Raw genomic sequence first — 23,597 nt, 5'->3', positions numbered from 1 at the left:
GTGCGTCCTCTTAAACTTAAACATGCAATTTTGCAAGGTGTTTTTCATACTTGTCTTAAATGTGGTTCCAATACTCATCTGGCAATAATGCAGGATACATTCCTCTGCCACCTCTTCTTCTGAATATAGATGAAGCAGTATATGGTATGGTCAGCTATATTTCACTGTTATTAGCAGACTGGTTGAGAACATAGTGCATGCTGTTGTCTTGGCTCAGTAGCTAGGACACTGTAGGTCATAATAATACCATTTGGCCTTTCTACACCTTCAGATGCAGTATGAATTTTAAAAGATATTTGGTTTACAATACAGCATTTCATATATGGCAGCCTAACAGAAGCATTATGCCATATGTACTTTTTTGCTGACAAATCAGTAAGAAAGTAGAAAAGGCCTCAGAGATGCCCTTTTCCCTTCTCTCTACATCCTGAGGCACTTATGTCAAGAATAGAATAGTTAACAACTAAAGATCTGTGTACAAATTTCATGGGTGATGGGAGCTGGCCTCAGGGGAAACATGTTTTCAGAGGCCAATTCCCCGCTCCACCACCACAGTCAGTGGAGGTTTCTTTTTGCTTCCCTTCTTTAGGGAATGGCTGCAGTTCATTGGCAGAGCAGATGTTTTGAGTTCAGAGTGTCCCAGGATTAATTTGTGGCATCTCCAGTTTGAGCTGGGAAAGAGTCCTGTCTGAAACCTTGGAAAGCTGTTGCCAGTCAGTGTACACAATACTGAACAAGATTGACCTATGCCCTTCTTGCAGCTTAAAGCAGGGTATGGAACCTGTTGCCCTCCAGATGTTTCTGAACTCTCATCATCCCTAACAATTGATATGCCGCCCGGGACCGATGAAATTAGATTCTAGCAACCTCTGGTGGGTCATAGATTTATACTTCTGGTTTAAATGAACCTATGGGTGGAGGATATTGGAGTTTGAGAAATCACATCATAGAATGTGTGTTCTCTGAGAATCGTCCCCCTCCAAGAAGAAGAACAACCAATCTGTTACCCTCCTGAAGCTGAACTCCCAATGTCAGCCTTAGCCAGCATGAACAAGGTTAGAGATGATGAGAGCTGCAGTTCAACATCTGGAGGGCATGCTAGGTACCTCTGCTTTAAATTATGAAGGGGTAGGCTTCTTTTCAGCTTAAAGGGCCTTTCAGTGGTATTCAAAGCTCGTCCCCCTCAGAGTAGACCTACTGAGGCTAATGGACATGGCTAACTTAGGTTCATTAATTTCATTGGGTCTACTCTGTGTAGAATTTAGTTGAATGCAGCCCCCTATGAGGGGACAAATTGGGATTAGTATATGTGCATCTTATCTCCTTCCCCATCTTAGCCTAGCAAAGTTTTAATGCAGGAATGAGGAACCTGTGGCCTTGCAGATTTTGCTGGACTACAACTTCTGTTATTGTTGACCATTGGCCATGCTGACTGATGCTGCTGAGAGTTCATGTTCAGCAACTTTTGAAGGACTGCAAGTTCCCCATTTCTAGTGCAGTACACTCTCTGATCTGCTACAGTGATGGTTCTCTCGTGCCACAGAGTTCAGGCAACTAGTTCTCTCTGTATGCAAGCTGCACCGGTGGGGCCTGCCGCCAGGGGCTAAGGTTTGAGTCCTCCAGTGACATATAGTATGATGACTGCAATGATATTATATGAGAGAAATAGGTTTTGGCATTGCATGGAAAGTCCCTGGTCGTGCATAGGCAAGGTCTTTGGGGAGAAATATTACAGTGGGTCATTACAGCATCCAAGGAGAGGAGATCAAGGTCTGCCTCCACCCTGATTTCATAAGGTTATTTAGGAACAGCAAACTGTCCATCAGCAAGGCATCTTTTTCCCATTTTAAAAAAAGATTATTGTGCCTTTTAATGCTCAAGGTCACCTTAATATGCTGTGGCATCAGCATGCCAGATGTTATTGTGCATAAAAATGAACATGCACAGGGACAATTTGATTTTATCTTGCCCCCTAAGCAGCTTTGGGATTATATCACAAAAAGCTCTGCTGTCCCTGCGTTTTATGCATTGGTATTAAAAGTGGGAGGATTCCAGGAAGTGGCAGCGTTCTCATAACGCAGTTCATTTGTCATGTTCATACACATGAAGGTATGTAGCGGAGGGCAAGGCTGCTTAGTTGTGGCCTAAATCATCAGAGCATGCAGAGAGCTGTCTTCTCCAATGACTCTGAAAATCACTCTGCAGACCGATCTGACTTCAGAATTTGAAGGCACTTTGTGCCCTAGTGTTTCCTAGATATAGATTGCTTCAGCAAGTTTTTAATGGAAGATCTTAATCTCCTAGAGCCCCGAGCTTTGATTTCCCCATTTCAAACCCAAAGTAAATAACACAGAGAGTTTTGAAGCTCTGTTTGAAATGTTTTGGCAAAACAGCCAGTTGCCCTGAGAATAATATAAACAGCACAAGAGCTGGGGCACAAGATTGCTGAGCACCGGAGTTAAGTGTCAAGAACTAGATTCTTCCATCCTCTGCTTGTTTAGAAAGCCTTTATTCTTAGTGGAAACAGATGTGACGTGGGAGATCTCTAATAGGACCTCCTGAAGTTTTAATTCTTTTGTTTTGCTGTTATTGTCGTGTGGTTATTTGTTTTACTGCAATTTGTACCAAGGTCAGCTCTTGCAGGACTGTAGATATCAGTTATATGTTTGATTTCAGGCGTGGCACCCCTTTGGGAAGTGCACAGATTCCAGTATGGAGTCAAGGCATGTTTTGCAGTAGAACTATGGAACTTGTTCTAACAGGAGGAAGTTATGTCCACCAACTTGGCTTTAAAAGAGGACTGGAAAAATTCAAGGAAGATAAGGCTATCAGCAGCTACTAGCCACTGTGCCTATGTTCTAATTCCACTGCCAGAGGTAGTATGCCTCTGAATACCAGTTGGGCATTGCAGGTGAGCAAAGTGCTCTTGCGTTTATGTTCTGTTTGAAGGCTTCCCACAGGCATCTGGTTGGCCACTGTGAGAATGGGATGCTGGACTAGATAGGCTGTTGGCTTCATCCAGTAGGTCCTTATATTCTTATTTTTGGGCTATTTAAAATTTAAATATTAATTTGTGTATGTGTGTGCTTAATGTTCACAGGTGCCTTAACTTTACAAATTAAGATATATCATACCTCTTCTTAAAATGATATTGAAAGTCTAAATATGAATAGTAAAACAATAAGGGCTGCCATTCTTGCATGGCCACCATATTGGAATCTGCAGTTTTCCCAAGGTGGTTCTACATCTGAAATTGATTATAAAACTGGGAGGAGCACAGAGAGAAAAAAATGCATCTGCAGCAGCACAACTGGATGCCTTCATCTGCTGCAACAAAACATGTCTCTCCTGCATCGCTTTCTACAGCCACAGCAGGGGTTATAACTCTCCAACAGTTTGACATTCTCCCCAAGGGCACACTCCTCTGCTGTCTCTTGAGACGGACGGATGCCATCTCATCTTAACTTTCCCTAGCAGGGCATGAGAATAATAAGCTTAAATAATAAGCTTTTAAATTTGTGTGTTATTGTCACAAATAATATTTGACAGCCAGTATTCAAATGTGGTCATTTTTGACTAGGAAGTGAACTTTAATCAACATACACTAGGGACATGAGTCATTTTGGGCAACAGCTGGTGGCATTATACCAGTGCAATAACTGTTCCTACATTTTTTTAAGTGTTCTGGATTGGTAATAACAATGAATTAGATTTAAAAACAACAACAACAACACCTGAATTAGGATGGAATTTGCCAAGGTATTTCTATATATATACCTCCATCAAGTGTGAAGAGTAGTAGAAGGAGGGCAATATACTCTGAGTGTCCCTTTGGGGTTAAGGCAGAGTAGTGTGATGAGGAGAGGGACATTGCAGTTTATTTCCCCTTGGGAGTTTCTGTGTTGTGATAAACAAAAACAGCAGCAAGCATTTCATCTGAGTGTCACTGGCCTGAACACAATGAAAACTGACAGCCACTCTTTCCCAAGGAGATGGCGGAGTCTGTGACAAATAAGAGAAAATGACACACTTCTTGGGTCACTAGAGCTCTAGATAGAAATGTATGTGCAAAAAATCAAGCCACAAACACAGCACAGATGAGACTGGCCCAGGGAGAAGGAGAAATGGCTTCCCCAAAAAGAATTTTGGGACCTATAGTTTACCCACAACAGAACTACATTTCCCAGAATCCTTTACAAACTACAGTTCCCAGGAATCTTCGGGAGGTGTCATTGTTGGTATTTAATGGTTTGTTTGTAATTGGTTTAAATGAATAAAAGAATTCCTTAGATGCCTAGATCTGGGTTTGAGACGATTACTCGCTTGGGGAGAGCCCCAGCAAAGATTTAGAGTCACAAAACATGCCGACAAGTTAAGAGTGGAGATATAGCTTGTTAGACCTTTAAATTATCCCCTTTGAAGTTTCTTCCAAAGTTCCCCTAACTTCCCTTAGCTTAGAAAAAAGAGACTACATGTTTGATAAGTTAAAATGGTTTGCTTACAAACTCTTCAAAAGTTAGATTTGTGTGCTTTCCCATACAGCAACAAGAAAAGACAGGCAGTTTAACTCAGATTCAAGAAGGTAAGAGTTTCTAAATCATTTGTCTAGAAACACGAAGATGGCTTGGTAAAGCCATGTGGTCAAAGTTTGGAGCATCCAACTCAGACGTCTTTTCTGATTGGAATCACATGGTCAAAGAAAATGAATAAAGACTTTGGTAATCCTCCCTCCCAAAGTGAGCCTGGCAGAATAGCTTGCTCTGTGGTCTTAACCCTTTCATGCATTAACTTGAGCTAAGCATGTTGGGTGTTTGAGGCTGATATATCCCACTGTTATGTGCTTTAACTATATGGTGTGTATTCTGTCAGTGTCTTCTGCTAGAGATATGGCTTTTTGGGATACTAGAATAAGCAGGACTGTATAGGAAATTGGTCTTTGACTTGATGGATCATAGATAGAGATGTAGAAGGCTGGAAAACCCCTGGGAAAACTGGGGAAGGGGAGGAAAAGCACCCCCCATTCACATATCTAGTTACAGAAAATTGGCCTTTGAACAAATGTGTCATGACCAACAATTGCATCACACCAGTATTATCACCACAGTTTTTGACATGTTGGTTTTAAAAGAAGGAAGAGGGGAGAAAGTGGAGAATCTCAAACATAAGAGATAAAGCTTAAAAGTAGATAAAAAGCAATATGTAGCCTAAGGATAATATTTCAGTTCAGGAACTGAAATGGTTGGATACTGCTGCTTAGAGAGTTTTTATACCTCAGCCCAAACATAGAAAAAGATCATAAATAAAAAGTGCAGTAAAATGGACTGTTGATTAAATAATGGGAATTAAAAAAATACTTCTTGATATGGGGACCATTTTTATGCACAGCTATGAGGGAACGTGACATGATTTTTAAATATGAAAGCAAAGTTTCTCAGATGAGCAAAATATGGCATAAATTGTGTGCAGGTAGAAATTCTTCTCCTACATAAATGTTAGCATGTAATCCCTTTCCACTGGGAGTTACAACTCCACCCCATACCTCTTCACAGACACAGCCCTGCAGCAGCTGCTTCCCTGGGCCCTCTTCATATCTGCATAGTTGTTTTGTAAGGGAGCAAAAATGTGCATGGCAAATCCTTCTTTCCTCCCTGTCTCATGCCCAGTTCCAGTTTGAAGCTTCATGGCTGAGTAGGAATAAATACTCAGGATGATGGATGGAGCAGAAATTTGATTCAGTTAATGTTTAAAGGCAAATCTACTAAACTGGCCCTTACATAAACAACACACAAGCCAAAACATAGCTATGTTTCAGAATTCTCACTTGCTTGAATTTTGTGGTTTAGTTCTCCGAAAAAAAGGTTTATATTATGGCAAAAAGTGCATAAAATATAAATTTGTGCAAAGAACATACCAAAATCCATTAAATTTGGGCACATTGCTTGCAAAGATGTGTACATTAGTCAAAACTGCATACAAAAGTATGTTTATTAGGATAAATTCACACCAAAATGCGGATGAGCTGCAGAAATGTGGATAATTGAATTTAAGATTGGGAAAAATTAGAAACTAAAAGAACTAAAACAACAAATTGACAAATCCTTCCATCCCTACCCATGACAGCCTAATTCAAGTACAGTACTGTACAGCATTTTATTCGCTATACACCTCCCTGTTTTTCATGTGCATTCTATTATCTTGTGTTCCACTTACATATTATGAAACGCTTTTGCAGCTGTGTTTCAGTGTAACAGGTTTCCTTATAACTTTTTTTCAAATTTCATTTTCAAAAGTCTCACTTTAATACTTTGGAGGATGTGAGAGAAAAGCAAAATAATTGGTCTAGCTGATATGATTGCAAAACCTATTCCCTTTGTTGGTTTTTAACCCTTCACATTTAAAATATATATATAAGGAACCCCATATTTACCTTTTAGCTATAATTATTTTTCACTTATATCATTTTGGAAATGTCACGTTCCTTGGGAATCCATAACTGCGCTTCCTTGGATTGATCCATTTGTATGGTTGGCATTTGGGAACTTATGCATTTTTAAAAATAAGTTACTACATATTAATGAGGACTCATGCAGCCCTGAATGCAATCAGTGACAAAATTCAATTGGATAAGGATTACAGCCCCAAGCAACATTTGTCGTTCTAACAAGCTCTGAATTTGTTTATTACAAAGGGGTATCACAGGCGTGGAGTTGTGCTTTAATTCTGTTAAGCTTTGATGAATGCCATCAAAGTTTCTGCAGGAAGGAGCAGCAGACATTGCAAAAATAGTTGAGCAAAAGCAAGATTTCCTGCTTCTAGCATTATGGCACCTGCTGGGCACAGGAAACAGACAAATCCCACATCTCAAAATCTATACTTGTTTGCTGTCTATTTTCATTAGTGGCATCCTGTATGTTTGTAACGTCTGATTTTTGTGTTACGTATTACAGTAAATATTGTTAGTAACTTAATGCAGTCTGTACCAAATCCTGGCCCTTAGTCTGGTTAGCACTTCACTTTTGTGCTATTGAGCACAAAAGTTAGAATCTCATAAAACAGGCACTAGTTTGGCTATGATGTCCATTCATCTTGTATGTGGCCATTGGGACAAATGGTTGGGTTTACAACAGGTTCAGGTTAAGAACAGTTTCAGGTTAAGAACGGACCTCCAGAACGAATTAAGTTCTTAACCAGAGGTACCACTGTATAGCTGAAATTTTACAGTTGTACAGTTGTCTAGAACGATACCGTTTGTAACAGCTTACATGGTGTGATGCAAAATAGAAGTAGAAAGATAAAAGATGCCTATATTTAGGCTCTGAGTGGATATTTGGGAACAGACTGTTATGGTTACCACCCAGACAGCTTGATCATGACAATTAAGCCTACCCATTAATGGACTGTGGCGGTATACTCTACTGCCAAAGAACAGAAGTGGTGGGAGAGAACTGGAAAGAAAAAGCAGAAACTTATAAGAAAGCTTTTAAAAGATTTCAGTTCCAGACTAGAACATCTCTGGTCAGCTATTTTTTACCTGGCTCTCAAACCAAGAATAATTGAAAGTGACATGTTTCACTGGGCTGACTCTATGGGCTGTAGCCAACTGAATTTTGTTCAGAGTAGGCCTATTGAAATAATGGACCTAACTTAGTCATGGCCATCAATTTCAGTGGGTCTTATCTGAGTAGTAGGGGTAACATTGAATACATTGCTATGTGTGTGTGTAGGAAGAAATGTTTATACATTTTGAAATTCTATGTAGCTCTACATATCTGAGCAAAAATATTGTGGATAGCATTTTGTGTTCTCTATCCAGTTTTGATCCTTCAATGCTGTAAGAACTTGAGGTATGGTGAATAGGCATATTTGGGTAATGTGAATATTTTATGGGGCAAAGGTGAGCTCCTCTTCACAGTATGTTGGTCAGCCTCACAAAAAAGTCAACTACATAAGGAAGCAAAGTTGGCACTGGGCTAGGGGTGGCATTGTTGGCACCTGCCAAGGCCAACTCTCCAGCAGTTGTGTGTCCACTGCCAATCTCTGGAGCCTCTTGACTCTTCTGTTTCTCCTCCTCCTGTCACTGCCTGTTCACTCACTCAATCTAACACACAACCAGGGAAAAGAGTAAGGAGACAGACCAGCATCTTCTACTTCCCTTGCGCTGTTCCTCTGGAAATAATAATAACTACTACTACTACTACTACTAGTAGTATATTAAAGGTCACAGTCCATCACACTTTCGCTGCATGAGAAGACTCGTGTGTCGGCACCTCATTAGAAGCTTTCGTCCATTTAGCAGAGTTTCTGGAAGCAGTGGTCAGCAATTGAAGTTACTCTTTGAGATGAAACACTCACAGATGCCATAAAACATAGTCAAGTGATTCATTGCTTGACCGGCCATAAGCGCATCACAGTAGTACTATTTACAATCATGATCGTAATAGCTGTAACGGCATAGTTAAGTTTCAGTCCCCCCTCCTCCTCCTCCTCCTCCTCCTTATATACTCTGCCTATCTGACTGGGTTGCCCCAGCCACTCTGGGTGTCTTCTAACATGAATAAAAACATAATAAAACATTAAACCTTTAAAAAATTCCCTGTACAGGGTTGCCTTCAGTTGTGGATTGGGCCAAGAGCAAAAGGGCAAGTGAATGAGCAGAAGTAGCATGCAACAGCATTGTGAAGGGGATGGTCCTCAAGAGTGGGGACACTAAGATAATCTTTCTTAGGGATCCCTCAAAACCTGGACCCTACACCAGTAAGAAGACTTTCTGTATTTTGGAGTGTGGCTGCAGCTTATAAGTGTATTCTGTCTCTAATTGATGTAAAAGAAAAATAGATTCTTTTTATTTATTTTTAACCACAAAGGGGAGAACAGAAGCTATGCAAGGATCTCCACTCTCAGCTAGGAATATATGCTTAAATTAAGGTCAAACTAGTGTCAGGGTGGGCACTGCTTTGTCTACCACAATACCTGGCTTCTATAGTTCCCTTTAGCCTCTGGAACTATTTTAGAGAAAAATGCCCGCTTTAATAGATCTATGTGCACTGATGTGATTGCCTCTGACTGAAGGCAGAAATGAGGGCCTGGCATGATGTGTGTCAGGACCTGTTTGCTTACGCAATCAGGTATCCCTGGATATCAGTGATTGAGCTCAGCCTCTTCCCCTCATGTATATACATGTTCAAAGGATGAATCAGAGGGGTTTAAAAGAGGTCAACTGGCAAGATCAAGAGCTCTTGTCTTGACTCACCTCCCTTTCATTGCAGGTGAAGTCTTATTTACATTAGCAAGATTAGTGGATGAAAGCCAGTAGCATAGGGAAACATAGTGACCTATGATTGGCTGAAGAGATTCAGCAAATGGATGTGGTCTGAACACACTGGAATACTTTGTGTGTACACTGGGATTAGTAACATAACACTGAGGTAGCAAACTCTGGATGTTGAGTTGTAAATACATAGCCAGGGAGATGAAGTATTGGAGGAGATGCAAGGAACTTTTCTCAGCTTTAAAGCATTAAGATATTTAAACTTAATGCTTGATAAAACTGATGAGAAACTATTGTTTTCCATTTCACTGTGTTTGTGTGTGTTTAAGCAAGTACTGCTCTTCCACTGCAAATAGTTGTGATCCCAATCTACTGAAATAAATGGAAGATTTGCCATTAACTTTAGGATTCTTCTTGTAATGTAATAGGTTAAAAGTCTTTCCAGCCTCAGCTCAGCTCTGACTTAAGTATCAGGGACATAAGGTTAGTATTTCTGGGAATTCAAAAATAATTCAGCAGCTTTTCTTCTTACATTTTAAAAATGTTTCTCTCTCGCGCCTTTGACATTTTGGATGCTCTAATTTGTATAAATGCAATGAAAATCCTTCTCTTTTACTTACTCTCATTGTGGCATTTGAGCTGCATCTTTGGTGTTGCCGCAAGCAGTGGAACAGTTGGCAGAGACCTGCCACTGCTGCTTTCTTTTGCTAAGCTTGAGCAGCTATTACAGAGTGAAACAACATTTTGCAAGACTGCCCTGGAAAACTCATGCTGCTGATCTCTGAACATGAGTTAAGCTAGGCAAACAAATGCGTGCTTGGCAAGGACACAGATTATAGGTTACAAGGGGGCTTAGCAGAGCACATTTTAACGTAGGCCACAACTTTTTCATCTAAGTGCAAATCATATATCAATTGGGGGAGGGGACAGGGAGAAGGAGCAAAACAAAACAAAAACCTTTAAAGAAAGCTTTAAAGATGATGGAGAGATTTGCCTTCAAGCTGAAAATTATAGAGTTCAGTAATGGAACAGGCAGAGGCGGCATGTGAAGGAAAAGTATAGTGAAACATTTGATGAAACAATAAAGTGCCGTGCTGAGGGAAAGGGAACAAACAGCCGAGAAGGAAATACTTTAGTCTAAAGAGGCATTCTGCCCCTCCCTGTTCCCATCATTTATATTCTCAAAAGCTTAAGTCAAATGGTTTGTTTGCTGCATTTTTTCCTAAGATTTTGACCTAGTTCATGGGTAGGCAGACTTCATGCTTAGAGGATCTACTTCTGTCTCTTGGAGCAATGGAATCTACCAGCCAAAGACACAAAATGGTGGTTTGGGGTGCAGACAAAGTCTGCCAACAGAAAATGCTCTGTTCATTAGTGGAGAGCTATTGCATTCAATTACAAGCAATATCAGCTATAAATGACTGTAATTTGTTTTAACTGACTTTAATATTGTATTTTACCTCATGGTGAAGCATGGGTAAGAAATCAAATAGCTAAAAAAATAAGAATATAGATTGCAGTGAGTAGGAGCCAAGGGCAAACATAGAGACAACAGGCAAAGAGGACCAGGCAGGATTTGGTGAGAGTTGAAGCAGAGCAATCAAAACAGACAGATGTTCCAGGCCTGGGTGAAGGGTTGTAAACAGGAGCTGTTGACCACCCTGTCCGCAGCCTGTTTCCTTTAAGCACTTAAGAGAACATAGAAAGATGTCCTATACCAAGTCAATATTGCTGGTCCATCTAACCCAGTATTGCTTGGACTTACTAGCAGTAATTCTTCAGAATTTCAAATGGGTCTTTCCCAACCATGCTTGGAGATGCCAGGAACTGAATTTGAGAGGTTCTGTATGCAAACTATGGGCTTTGCTAGGGACCACTGAGACCAGAACCAAAGAATGCAGGGAAATTTATAGCCAGAGGTGAGCTGTATCATTGCAAGATAAGGCAGGGCTATTGCTGAGCTTCATAAACTCCAATTGTTGTTGTTGTTGTTTAGTCGTTTAGTCGTGTCTGGCTCTTTGTGACCCCATGGACCATAGCACACCAGGCACTCCTGTCTTCCACTGCCTCCCGCAGTTTGGTCAAACTCATGTTCGTAGCTTCGAGAACACTGTCCAACCATCTCATCCTCTGTCGTCCCCTTCTCCTTGTGCCCTCCATCTTTCCCAACATCAGGGTCTTTTCCAGGGAGTCTTCTCTTCTCATGAGGTGGCCAGAGTATTGGAGCCTCAGCTTCAGGATCTGTCTTTCCAGTGAGCACTCAGGGCTGATTTCCTTCAGAATGGATAGGTTTGATCTTCTTGCAGTCCATGGGACTCTCAAGAGGTCCTGTCTATTTCTCTTTTCTGTTAGACCTGGTCTGTTTATAGCCTGAAAATTTACATTTATAATAACCATGTTTTGAACACACTAACCTACTATGCTTCCTTCCATTCTGGATCTGGCCAACATTCCTGATTTTTTTGTTTGTTTATTATTTTAGTCATTGCTGATGGATCACTGGAGAAAACCAGTGATGATGTGGGAAGTGAAGAAGACTTGTATGAAGACTTCCGAAGTTCTAGCCATCGTTATGGCCACCCAGGTGGAGGAGGAGAACAGCTTGCTATTAATGAGGTACTACAACTATGGGTTTCTAAGGAAAATAAGAGAGAGCTATCATTTTTAAACAACAACAACAGTGAAACTATTATAATTAACCAGGCAGGACTCTCTTTGCAGAAGATGCATTTTCTAGTGGTTCATTTATCTGTTAACTCCCTCATGTACATTAATTTTAGTAGGCAGACTTGCAAATACAACTTCCTTTGAAAGAGCATATGGGAAACATATGATGCTTAAAAATCTGTTTGGAAATTTTAAGGTGGAGAAGAAATGATGGAGGATGCATCAATAAGCTCAGTCAGGCCAGTTAGCTTAAGACAGAATCACTATGTCCCAGAATCCACCATTAGAGCACACCAGGTTATTTCCTTTTAATTTTTCATATTTTGGAAAGCCTTTAGGTTAATTACCAATTAATTGTGAGCATTTGTTAGTTCTGTGATATTATTTTATTATCCTAAACATTAAGTTGATGTTGGGTATTTTGGGTGATTTTTATTACATATAATAGAATTTTAGAATAATTAGTATGATCTGTTTAATTAATTTAAATTACTTTGAGTAGAAAAGTAGGCAACGAAGTTCTTCAGTCTACAGTACTAATATATCTGAACCTAGCAGCTGGTATGTTCCATATTGTTCAATTAGAGCTCTGCCTGATGCACTGCTGATCTAGCAAGGCCATTGTTGTGTGTGATTTTATTGGTGTGTTCAAAACTGATTCTTCAGCTCTTGTGTTTTGCATTGTTGGGACAAGCAGCATATATACTGAAGTTCTGCTCAAGACTTCTTATTATCTTAACGCTATAGTTGGGCTAGTGCTCATATCAGCAGAATGGTTAAACAAAATTTCAGAAGTGCTGTGCTACTGTGGTCTTTGTTTACATGCATCTATAAGTGCACAGATAGGTCGTTCAACTCAGACCAACTTCCTTTCCACTCATTGGATGGCATGGACTTGGCTGTGCTTCCACTATTTGATCAGGAAGAGATCAACTTTGAATGCACCTTCCAGAAAATATTTGGCCTGGATACTATATTATATATATATATATAACCTTAACTTTTTTTATTACAATACATAGTGATTATGATGATGTCCTGTAGAACTGCAGACTTAGCTTGGTGATTTCTCCAGCTGAAAAGTGTTCCGTTCATTATTAAAAATGCTTTCAAGTCACCATCTAGGATCAAGGATTAAATATGCTTTTTATTCAGTGAAGATAGTTTCTGTACACTTCAAAATATATGTTTTTCCATTTGTATTTCCTTCGCTTCCTCATTCAAAATACTAATGACGAAAGAAATAGTATGTTTAAGGAAGAACGATGGTTGTGTATGTATTGAAATACTGATGTTGATTGCCTTAAGGGGTTTTGTTATCTGGTGCATTAAGATCAGAATGTTGCCATCCAACTGTGTTTCTAAGCCCACTCACTCATGAATATCCTACATTAGAAAATAGTGATACATTCATTCTATAAATTATTGAAAAATTCCAATGGAGGGTATGAATGCTTGAACTGTAGCATAATCTGCTCCGCTTTAGTAGCCTTTCCCCAGCTTAGAATATCATGTAGGAATGAAAGCAGAGATAAAAAGTTTTGTATTTTACATAAGACTTATAAATGTTTATTAGCAAATTGTACTCTCGCACATTCCAGATTATGAATAAAGCTCTCTGGTATGTAACCACATTTTTCTACTCCATTTCTAAAATATATAGCTCACAGATCATTCCCATTATAAATTTAACTGCTGTGTTTTTACATGTATTCAGGTTAATGAAAGAATTTAAACAAGTATTGTTTCTATACAGGGGATATTTTGCAGATATTTTGAAAATACCCTGTTTTCCCTGACTGAGCAACATATTTAAAACATGGTTCACTATGATACACAACTGAAACAGCATGCAAATGGCCATCCCTAGTGTTGACCAAGATGTAGAAAATGGAAACCAAATGGAAACCAAAACCCACTGTTATCTCGGCAATAGATACAGAATAAAAGGAGGCTAGACTAGAGATTGCCTGAGAGGAACCAGACTGAAGTTCACAGGGTCCTAGGGTTGGGTTTCAGAGGTATGTGCAAAGGGTCCCAGAATTAAAGTGAGGCAGAAGTGCATGGGATCATAGAATTGTAGAGTTGAAATGGACCCTGAAGGTCATCTGGCCACCACCTGCAATGCAGGTTTCCAGACCAATACCTTATAAGCCAATACAGGCAGACTTAATGCCTTCCAGACCCAGCCTGGTTTCCTGTATGGACTAGTCTGACATGCCTATATTCAGTACATTACACTGGGGTCGAAACAGTGAAGAGACATGCCTCAGATCCCTGAGGACTACCACGGTAATCACAAAAGGGTATGGATAGGATTACGGCCCCACAGATCCCAAAGCTAGGTTAAAACAGAGTCTGAAGCGATGGGATCTGAGGGCAAATAGGAACAGAAGGAAGTGCCTCAAAAACCACTACACAGCTCAGATAAGTTTAGGGACCTTGTAGAACCAGCAATCTCATTGTCTATGTGGAACCAGGCTGGTGTGTTGCAATGCTGGCTTGTAAATACCCACACACCTGAGTCACTTCTGGTGAGAATTGGGGCCTGTCCACACTTTTTCTTGTCCCATGCCTAGAAAGCACAGGTACAAATGGGTTTCTGCTTGACCTGCATTTTCTAGGTGCACGTCTAAGCAGCTTCCCCCTCACCCTGCTCCTTTCCCGCTCTTTAGTGCTAAATCGGAGCAAACATCAATTCAGAGAAACCCCAAATTGCCATTAGCTCTAATTGAGTGCTAAAGAGCGGTTTCCCTTGGGGTAAAGCAGCAGAAGAAGAGGAAGTGTGACTATGCCCTTTCTTTTTGATGGGAAGGCTTTCCAAAAGTTAGTTCTTTTTTTCCCTTTAGCCCAGTTGCAAACTAACACAAGTAAGTTTATTGACAGAGAGGCTAGTAAAAATAAATAAATTTGTAACATGCTGTTGCCATGTGTCAAAGAATGGTGCAAAGGATATGAACCTGAAGGGCTGTTTTATTGTCGCTCCCATAATCCATTTAGATTCAGCCCTTTTGCGGTGCAAGGCTGCAATAGCTATCAAAAATCTACCACAAAGGCTTGGGTAATACCGTAATTAAATGCCAGTGTTTGGTAAGGGACATGAAAATTAAGCCTCAGTCCAGGCAAATAGTATGTTGTTATTTCCTTGATTTTTATAGTGAGTGATTTGTTGTAAGCTCTGCAAATCGTAGTGGAAAGGCAGGGTATAAATCATCATCATTATATAATTTGCTAATGTTGTTGTTGGTGTTATTATCTCCATGGTTTCAGACCTCCATTCTTTGCAAGAATAATTGAGAATGATGTGCCTTTTGTGCTAAACTAAAGGACTTAAAGGTACCACAGTAATCAGAAACCCACAGCAAGACCAAACTCTGCCTTCAGATATGTGGTTAAAATTTTGTGGTCTATATGAAGACTGAATGTGAGGTCTGATCTGACAAAGGCCCAAGAATATCAGCTGCCATTCCTGTCATATGGACACAAATTAGCTGCGCATTCAAAACTTGAGTTACGTACACAATATATATTTTTGGGGTGGGGGTGGGGCTCATCTGCTATGTTCTAGCCTCAAATAAAACAAAGTGCCAAAAATGGTTGGCCAGAGACCTTCTGAGTGACAGCTGCGATTCTGTGATTCTTTGTGCATTTGGGGATAATTCATGTGCCCTGAATTTGCAAGGTCACCTGAGAAATAACATTGACTTTGTCTTGGCAACTGTGCTCAGAGTGCATGACATTAGATGGAAAGGGAAAGAGAGAGTTGTGATTTTTGTGTCCGCAAGGAAGGCGATAGATAATTCTGCAGCTGCTGTTTATATGGCAGTTCACCAGCAGGCACTTGCAGAGTTATTCAAAAGATATTGCAGAATGCTTAGCATCAACACTTAACTCTATAAGGATGACTGATCAAATAACCTCTGCAGAGGTGATAAGTGACAGGCTTATAACTGACACTTCCCTTAGGGAACATCTTAGAGAAATGCAGCAAGAGGAATGGCTGCTGGTTTGTGTGTGCGTGGGGGGGGGGGAGGCTCCTGTGATTGTTAGTCAATGGGTTCTTATCAACTACTTTGGAGTTCAGAGATAGCCAATGATGTTGGATTCTAACTCCCATTGTCCCAAATTGGCTGTGCTGGCAGGGGCTAATGAAGGCACCAAGTTGGCCACATCTGATCATTTGGCATGTAACCTTGGTTCTTCTCTGCCTAGAGGGACTTGCAGGATTCAGAGCTAGATATGCCCTTGGGCTTCATCTTAAGTACAGGCTAGACTGCCACTACTTGCATGAAGATGCAAGTAATTCCTTATAAAAGTTCACCACCACCACCACCACTTTCTAGTGCAAGTGTACTTGTGACAGGTCTGAAACTAGATGTGTGAATTGACAGTTCTTGCAAAGTGGCATGATATCATCAGCACAATATGGCTGTTTTCATCTGGCTATTTTATACTAATAATCTTATAAATATACATCCCAATTATTTAACTGTAGCTCGCTCTTGATTTATTTCATTTATATTTTGCTATTCTTTCAAAGAGCTCAAATAAATGCCTTTGTCTCATTATCCTCATTTTGTCCTCTCAGTCACCCTATGTCTCAAATCTTCCATTCTTGGGCAAGGTAATTGAGCGAGTGGTTGCTGAACAACTTCAGGCACACCTGGAAGAAGCGGACCATTTGGATCCCTTCCAGTCGGGATTCAGACCTCGTCATGGGACTGAAACTGCCTTGGTCAATGATCTCTGGTGGGCTAGCGATAAAGATGAGAGCTGTTTTCTAGTTCTGCTGGATCTCTCAGCAGCTTTTGATACCATCAACCACAAACAACATCCTTCTGGACTGTCTAGAGGGGCTGGGATCTGGGGGCACTGTTATACAGTGGTTCTGCTCCTTCCTTCTGGGCTGTGCTCAGAAAGTGGTGGTAGGGGATGAGTGTTCAGACCCCTGGGCTCTCACTTGTGGGGTGCCCCAGGGTTCTGTCCTCTCCCCCATGCTTTTCAACATCTACATGCAGCCGCTGGGAGAGATCATCAGGGGGTTTGGGCTGGGTGTTCATCAATATGTGGATGATACCCAGCTCTACCTCTCTTTCAAATCAGAACCAGTGAAGGCAGTGAAGGTCCTGCGTGAGTGTCGGGAGGTGGTTGGAGGATGGATGACAACTAACAGATTGAGGCTGAATCCTGACAAGACAGAAGTACTGTTTTTGGGGGACAGGAAGCAGGCGGGTGTAGAGGACTTCCTGGTCGTGAATGGGGTAACTGTGTCCCTGAAGGACCAGGTGCGCAGCTTGGGAGTCACTTTGAACTCGCAGCTGTCCATGGAGGCGCAGGTCAATTCTGTGTCCAGGGCAGCTGTTTACCAGCTTCATCTGGTACGCAGGCTGAGACCCTATCTGCCTGCGGACTGCCTTGCCAGAGTGGTGAATGCTCTGGTTATCTCTCACTTGGACTACTGCAACTACTACTACTAATCCAGAATGCGGCAGCTAGACTGGTGACTGGGAGCAGCCGCCAAGACCACATAACACCGATTGAAAGACCTACATTGGCTTCCAGTACGTTTCCGAGCAGAATTCAAAGTGTTACGCTGCATTTCTCAGAGGATCAAGATGGTTCACAGTATTAAAACCATAAAATAACAACAACAATAATACAATTTTCAGTGCCTCTGGCAGGTCATCTGGTTGGTGAACCTGACCTTGTGACTCCATACTTTATTCATACTGTCTCTGTTGCTCACTCCGGTGCTAACAACACCCTTAACATGTGCAATAGAGACCTGTCAAAGTGTTTGTTTGGTTTTTTTTTTTTAAAAAGAGAAGCTGTTTCAGTAGGAAGTAGAATTTAGAGCAGAGAAGCAGTGGGAAAGGGGGGTGCTTTACTCTTCCTCATTTGCCATTCCATCCCCTTACCCATCCACCATACCTCTCCCTCCCTTTCAGATTTTCCTGTAGGGTTCGAAATATATTTTTGCCCTCTTGATGAGGGAAATCCTGCCCACCCTCTCACAGCTTTAACGGGAAGTATATTACAAGGAGGTTTTATGAGCTGCACACTGCACCACATAATTTATATTGTGAGATTGGAGAACTAGGGCAATTTGCTGTGCAGCATCTTACAGTTTTTATTTTTTTTAGTTCTGCTTTGGTAATAATAAGATTATTATTATTTATTTTATTTATTGAATTTATATACTGCCCTGTACCCAGGGGTATAAGTGTAAATTGAATACATTCTACTAACCCATCAAATAAAATTAAGTTTTTAAAAATCACTAATATATTTCCTCAGGCAGTGCTGGAAACCCAAAGCTCCTAAGTACATTATGCATTTCTTCCCTTCGGAACTTGTTCAAGTAATTTTCTCCTAAACCTTTGTTGTTATTTCTTTTTTTATTTCTTTCTCAGCTCTTAAAACTCCATACAATTTCACTCCTACATGAGCTGTGTAATCTCCCATAGTGCATGTTATACCTCAGCTCCTGCTGAGATACACCTGAAAGGTCTCTTGCTATTCCATTCCTGTTTCTTGCCCCCCCCCCACTAAACTAAATCTGTGAATGTTTTTACTGATCAGGCTACCAATAAAGGCAATCCAGAAAAGACGGGCTTCACTTCAAATCCCTCTAAAATCACTTCAAATGGCATGTAATTGCAGCTCTCTCTCTCTCTAGATGCCTCACAACATGGGGTGGGGGGTGGGGGTGGCGTGGATCCAGCTGCCCAGAGTGAAATAGCTGCACTCCTGCTCTGGCAAAGGCTGAGCGATATTTGAAAGGGCTTCAAAATGGGCTGGGCTCCACAGTTTCCACACCAGCTGCCACTAGTTTGCCATATAACAGCTTAAAAAGAGGCCTGCTGGATCAGCCCAAAGACCAATCTAGTCCAGTGTTTGCTTGTCATTGCCAACCGGATGCCTATAGGAAGTCCAAAAGGAGGGCCTGAACACAACAACACTCCCCACTAGAGGTTGGCGTCTGTCTCAAGAGACAGTGGAAGGCGTCTCCAGGGAGTGAAGTCAAACCATTGGCCTGATCCAGCACACTCTTCCTATGTTCTTAAGATTGCAGGTGAGGTTAAACTTTTAACTGTGCCTGCCATATTAAAAATAATAAAAATTTACAGTATTTTGTTATCATGCTCTTGGGTGGGGGGCAGTGCCTCACTCAATACTTCTGTGACAAGGAGAAGTTTAGCTGCCGATTCATACACAGTGGCTTTCCTAACACACTGTCATGTTTTTAAGCATATTTTTTTTTGACAAGGTAGTGTTTCATCTCTCCCCCCCCCCCCCAACATAGAGGCTGTTTTCACACAAATGACTTGCCTTGTGAAAAATGAGGTGGCAAGTCACTCTGTGTGAACTTTACCACCTCAGAAAGATGGGAATCCATACTAGGTTTTAAAAGCAAAATAAGTCTTGCAGCCTGTTTACTGGGAAGTAAGGCTGACTGAATTCAATTGGACTTTTAGCTTTTGTCTATCTGAATCTGCAGGAATGTTCAGTAAGGTCTGACAGTCAGGAGTGGTGGCAACCTACTGATTTTCAGAATCTGGTGGAAGGGTCTGGTTGGATTTTGCTGACACCCTGGGCTTGGGGCTGAGGTGGCGGGTGACCAGATGCAGAATACAGTAGATTCAGGTAGGTAGCCGTGTTGGTCTGACGTAGTCGAAATAAATAAAAAGATTGCCCAGTAGCACCCTAGAGACCAACTAAGTGTGTTCTGGGTAGAAGCTTTCGTGTCCATGCACACTTCTTCACATCTAAAGAACTGTGTATGCACACGAAAGCTTATACCCAGAACAAACTTAGTTGGTCTCTACGGTGCCACTGGACAATTTTTTTTTATTTAGATGCAGAATAGGAAAGTGTTTCGGCAGCTTTATGCAGTAGAGGGAATTTCATTCACAACTATGTGAGATGCAGAAGCCCTGTCCTATTTTTCACATAGCTACCCTAGTACTGTACAGGATGAAGTACTATGAAAACCCGTATGCCTGATTAGACCAGAGATCATAGAAGAACACAAAAAATGAATATGTATGTGATGGCCAAGCATTGTATGTCTGTTATGTTTAGTTATCTTGGTTTATCCTGGATTGCGAGGGTAAAAGAGGAGGCTATTGTGTGTTTGTTTTGTGGCACTGCCAAACCAACTCCCACACTTTGCCTTCACAGTGAAATAATTCTAACGTTACTGTTAGGCTTTTCATCTTCTCTCTCTCTCTCCTTGATCTGTGCAAGGAGATTTATTAGTGTTATTAATTTTTCATACCCAGATAAAGCCACTTGGCATAACCCAGTATAACACTGAACTGCATTCAGCGGAGAGCAGGCTGTTTTGCTTATCCCAGTTAATAGATTGCACAGATCTTTACAGGCTCACGCACTATAGAGCAAGGCCGCAATAAACGTGGCAAATAATCTGGCACAAAAGCGTGTGGTGATTTAGGGCACAATTCAGTTCATTTCAGTTTACGGTAGTTCATGAAAGCAGCACACAGTTGATTATGCATGGAGGCAGTCTTTGCCAGCCTGGTGCCCTATAGACGTTTTGGGCTACTGGCCCAGCCAGTAGTCCCAAATATCTGGATGGTACCAGGTTGGTAAAGTCTGTGGTAAGGCCCCTTTTGCTCAGTTGCCTGCTTAAGTTATTCAGTATTGTTAAAGTAATCTTACTCATTCTTGATCTTTAACATAGACACATGTCCTTATGAATCTTGTATTTTTCCTGGATAAGACTGACCTGGGCATGGTAATTCATTCCTTGAGAATTTCCAGCTCATATTGAAATGTTCTCTATGTAAGCCTGACACTGCAAAGTGTTTAGAATACTGTAGTCCAAAATGTAGCAGCCAGGTGCTGGTGAGATAGAGCACATAATCCCAATAACATTTGCAGTGACTATTCTATTCAGGGCCAGTTTAAGGTGCTGGTACTTAAAAACTTTATGGGACAGGATTGCCTTAAAGTTCCATGTGTTTCTTCCTGTGTGCCCTGTTCATGATGTGTTTCTTCCTATGTCCCCTATTCATCATGTGAGGCCCTTTTTGTATCTTGTTTGTGAAAAGGACACAGCTGGCAAGGAGTTGAATAAGGAGTTGAATCTTATTCTCCTTGGTTAAAGCCTGATGCTTTAATTGCTGTACCACATTCACTCTATATAATGTACATATACATACATTTCCTGCATAAGTAATGAGACAATTTCCAGATGACTTCCTCCTGGAATTAAAATACCTGCAAATAAAAGTGTGCCTTCACATGAGCATGTTGAACATTTGTGTATGTATTGAAAGTACCGTTTTCTAATTCAATTTTCAACAAAAAGGAGAGAGCTAAACATGGAGTACACTCAGTTCACACACAAAAAATGCAAACATAAAATTAGCATGAAATAAAATCTTGATGACGTGCAAACGTGAAATGGCTGCCACCAGCCCAACACCCCAGGCAGAGCTTTCATACTGCCTCATATCACCTTCACACCATTTCACATACTCAGGTGAAGTTCAAGTGATGAGATATCAAGCAATGTCTTTTTGTAGATGAATCAAGCAATAAAACCTCCTTCTGTGTGGTGGCCTTGTAAATGCGACCGCTAGCCATATGTCTTGTAGTTCAGCTTGGTAGGGGTACCTTTTACCAGCTTTGTCTGATTTGCTATATTTGACCGTTCTGGGACAGGAATGTCCTGAGTGCTGTTGCCCATGCTTTGGTAACCTCAAGTCTGGATTGCTGCAATGCGCTTTATGTGAGTCTGCCCTTGGGCCTGGTTTGGAATCTCCAGCTGGTGCAGAATGCGGCAGCCAGACTGCTCATGGGGACACGTGGCTGACAACATGTGACACTACTGATAAAAACCCCTTATCTAGTCATTTGCAAAGGGTGCTCAGCTACCTCAGAGCCAGTTTATAGTCATTGTGTTAATTTACAGCACCGTGAACGACTTTGGTGCAGGTTACTTTAGGAATAGCCTGAACCCTTATATCCCTGCTTCATCGCTGTGATCTTCTACAGGAGTGTTGTTTGTTCTCTGCTGAGTTGGAAAGGCTCATCTGACATCGACAAGAAATGGAGCCTTTAGTATCCTGAACCCAATCCTGTAGAATAATCTGCCAATAGTGATGCAGCAGGCACCACCTGTTTCATACTTTAAATGCCAGCTGAAAACTCTACTATTTCAGCTTATGGGCAATGTTTCACAAGGCTACAGGTGTTATACAAACTCCTTTCAGACACTGTTCCATGTACAAAGAATGCATGCAGAAAGGTGGCATTTTGACATTTTCCTTTCCATTAGATGTTGAATTAAAGGCACATGGTTTTGGGGAAGAACTTGCAGCTGCTGCTGTGAAGCTGCATTCTGAATAAAGGTAAAGGTAAAGGGCCCCCTGACCATCAGGTCCAGTCGTGTCCGACTCTGGGGTTGCGGCACTCATCTCACTCTATAGGCCGAGGGAGCCAGCGTTTGTCCGCAGACAGCTTCCGGGTCAGGTGGCCAGCATGACTAAGCCGCTTCTGGCGAACCAGAGCAGTGCACGGAAACGCCGTTTACCTTCCCGCCGGAGCGGTCCCTATTTATCTACTTGCACTTTGATGTGCTTTCGAACTGCTAGGTGGGCAGGAGCTGGGACCGAGCAACGGGAGCTCACCCCATTGCAGGGATTCGAACCGCTGACCTTCTGATCAGCAAGCCCTAGACTCTGTGGTTTAACCCACAGTGCCACCTGGATGCTTTCTTTTTGTGCAGAACAACAACGGAAAAAGGCTACAGCATAATGAACTTACAGGAATGTTGGTTGAACTGGCACAGTCAGTGGTGAAGCTGCATGCTCCGGCACCGGGGGCGGGGAGCAGGTGGGGGCGTGGCTGGTGCGCATCCCAGGGGCGTGGCACGCATCCTGGGGGCGTGGCACGCTGTCCCAGGGCGTGGCGCCCACGGGGGCATGGTGTGCCACTGGCGGGAGCGTGGTTCCCGGCACGGTGGGGGGATGCGTGGCGCATGTCCGGGGGGCGGCCACAATGGTACCCTCCCTCCCTGATTGTGCCGGGGTTGGTGCACTCCCCCTGCCCCCCTTTTCCTCCGCCAATGGTTTGACTTTTTTCTTTCCTGATAAAGTGGCAGTGCCATTGATTCTGTGTTTGCCGTATTACCATAAAGCTTTTTGCACAGTGCAAAAAGTCAAACTTTACATCCTGAGCATGTACTGTTGCCAGCTTAAGATGGTTGCACGCGTCTTTTGTTAAAATGTTGATCTCTCTGTGAAAAACTGGTAATACTTTTGCTTTCATAGCATTCAGCCTTTCCTAGACACAAGGAAGATAACAATCTAAGCTGGGGCAGTGGTGGGAGTTTGCATACTAAGCCTGCCTGCCTACATGTTTGTGCTAAGTCCCTAAATCAGATATGGTAGTCTGTTTGTTTGTTTGTTTAATTCCAAATGGAAATCTCCCTCAATCAGACCGTGGTCCAGTGGCCTGTCTCCCGAGTGGCTTGGAGTCTTTCGTACACAGTCTTAAAAATGTGGAATATGCATTCTCTCCCACAATCTGAGCAGGAACTCAAGTCAAACAGGATGCTTGTGTTGGCTCTATGTCTTCCAAATCCTCTCTTTTGTGTCAATTCACAAATATAGATAACTTTGGTGAGGAT

At 41.7% G+C, this 23,597-nt stretch overlaps 1 protein-coding gene across 1 annotated transcript in view; it reads left to right on the top strand.

The window, feature by feature from the left end:
* ARHGEF4 (Rho guanine nucleotide exchange factor 4) overlaps positions 1-23,597 on the top strand; it is a 160,619-nt gene that overhangs the window by 102,701 nt on the left and 34,321 nt on the right. The window contains 1 exon segment of the mRNA XM_035133510.2: positions 11,751-11,884. Within this exon segment, the coding sequence (XP_034989401.2) occupies positions 11,751-11,884 (134 nt within the window).

This window comes from Zootoca vivipara, chromosome 5, assembly GCF_963506605.1.
Source record: "Zootoca vivipara chromosome 5, rZooViv1.1, whole genome shotgun sequence".
NCBI lineage: Eukaryota > Metazoa > Chordata > Lepidosauria > Squamata > Lacertidae > Zootoca > Zootoca vivipara.
Note: the sequence above shows the minus strand (reverse complement) of the source record. Positions and strands in the feature narration are given on the sequence as shown.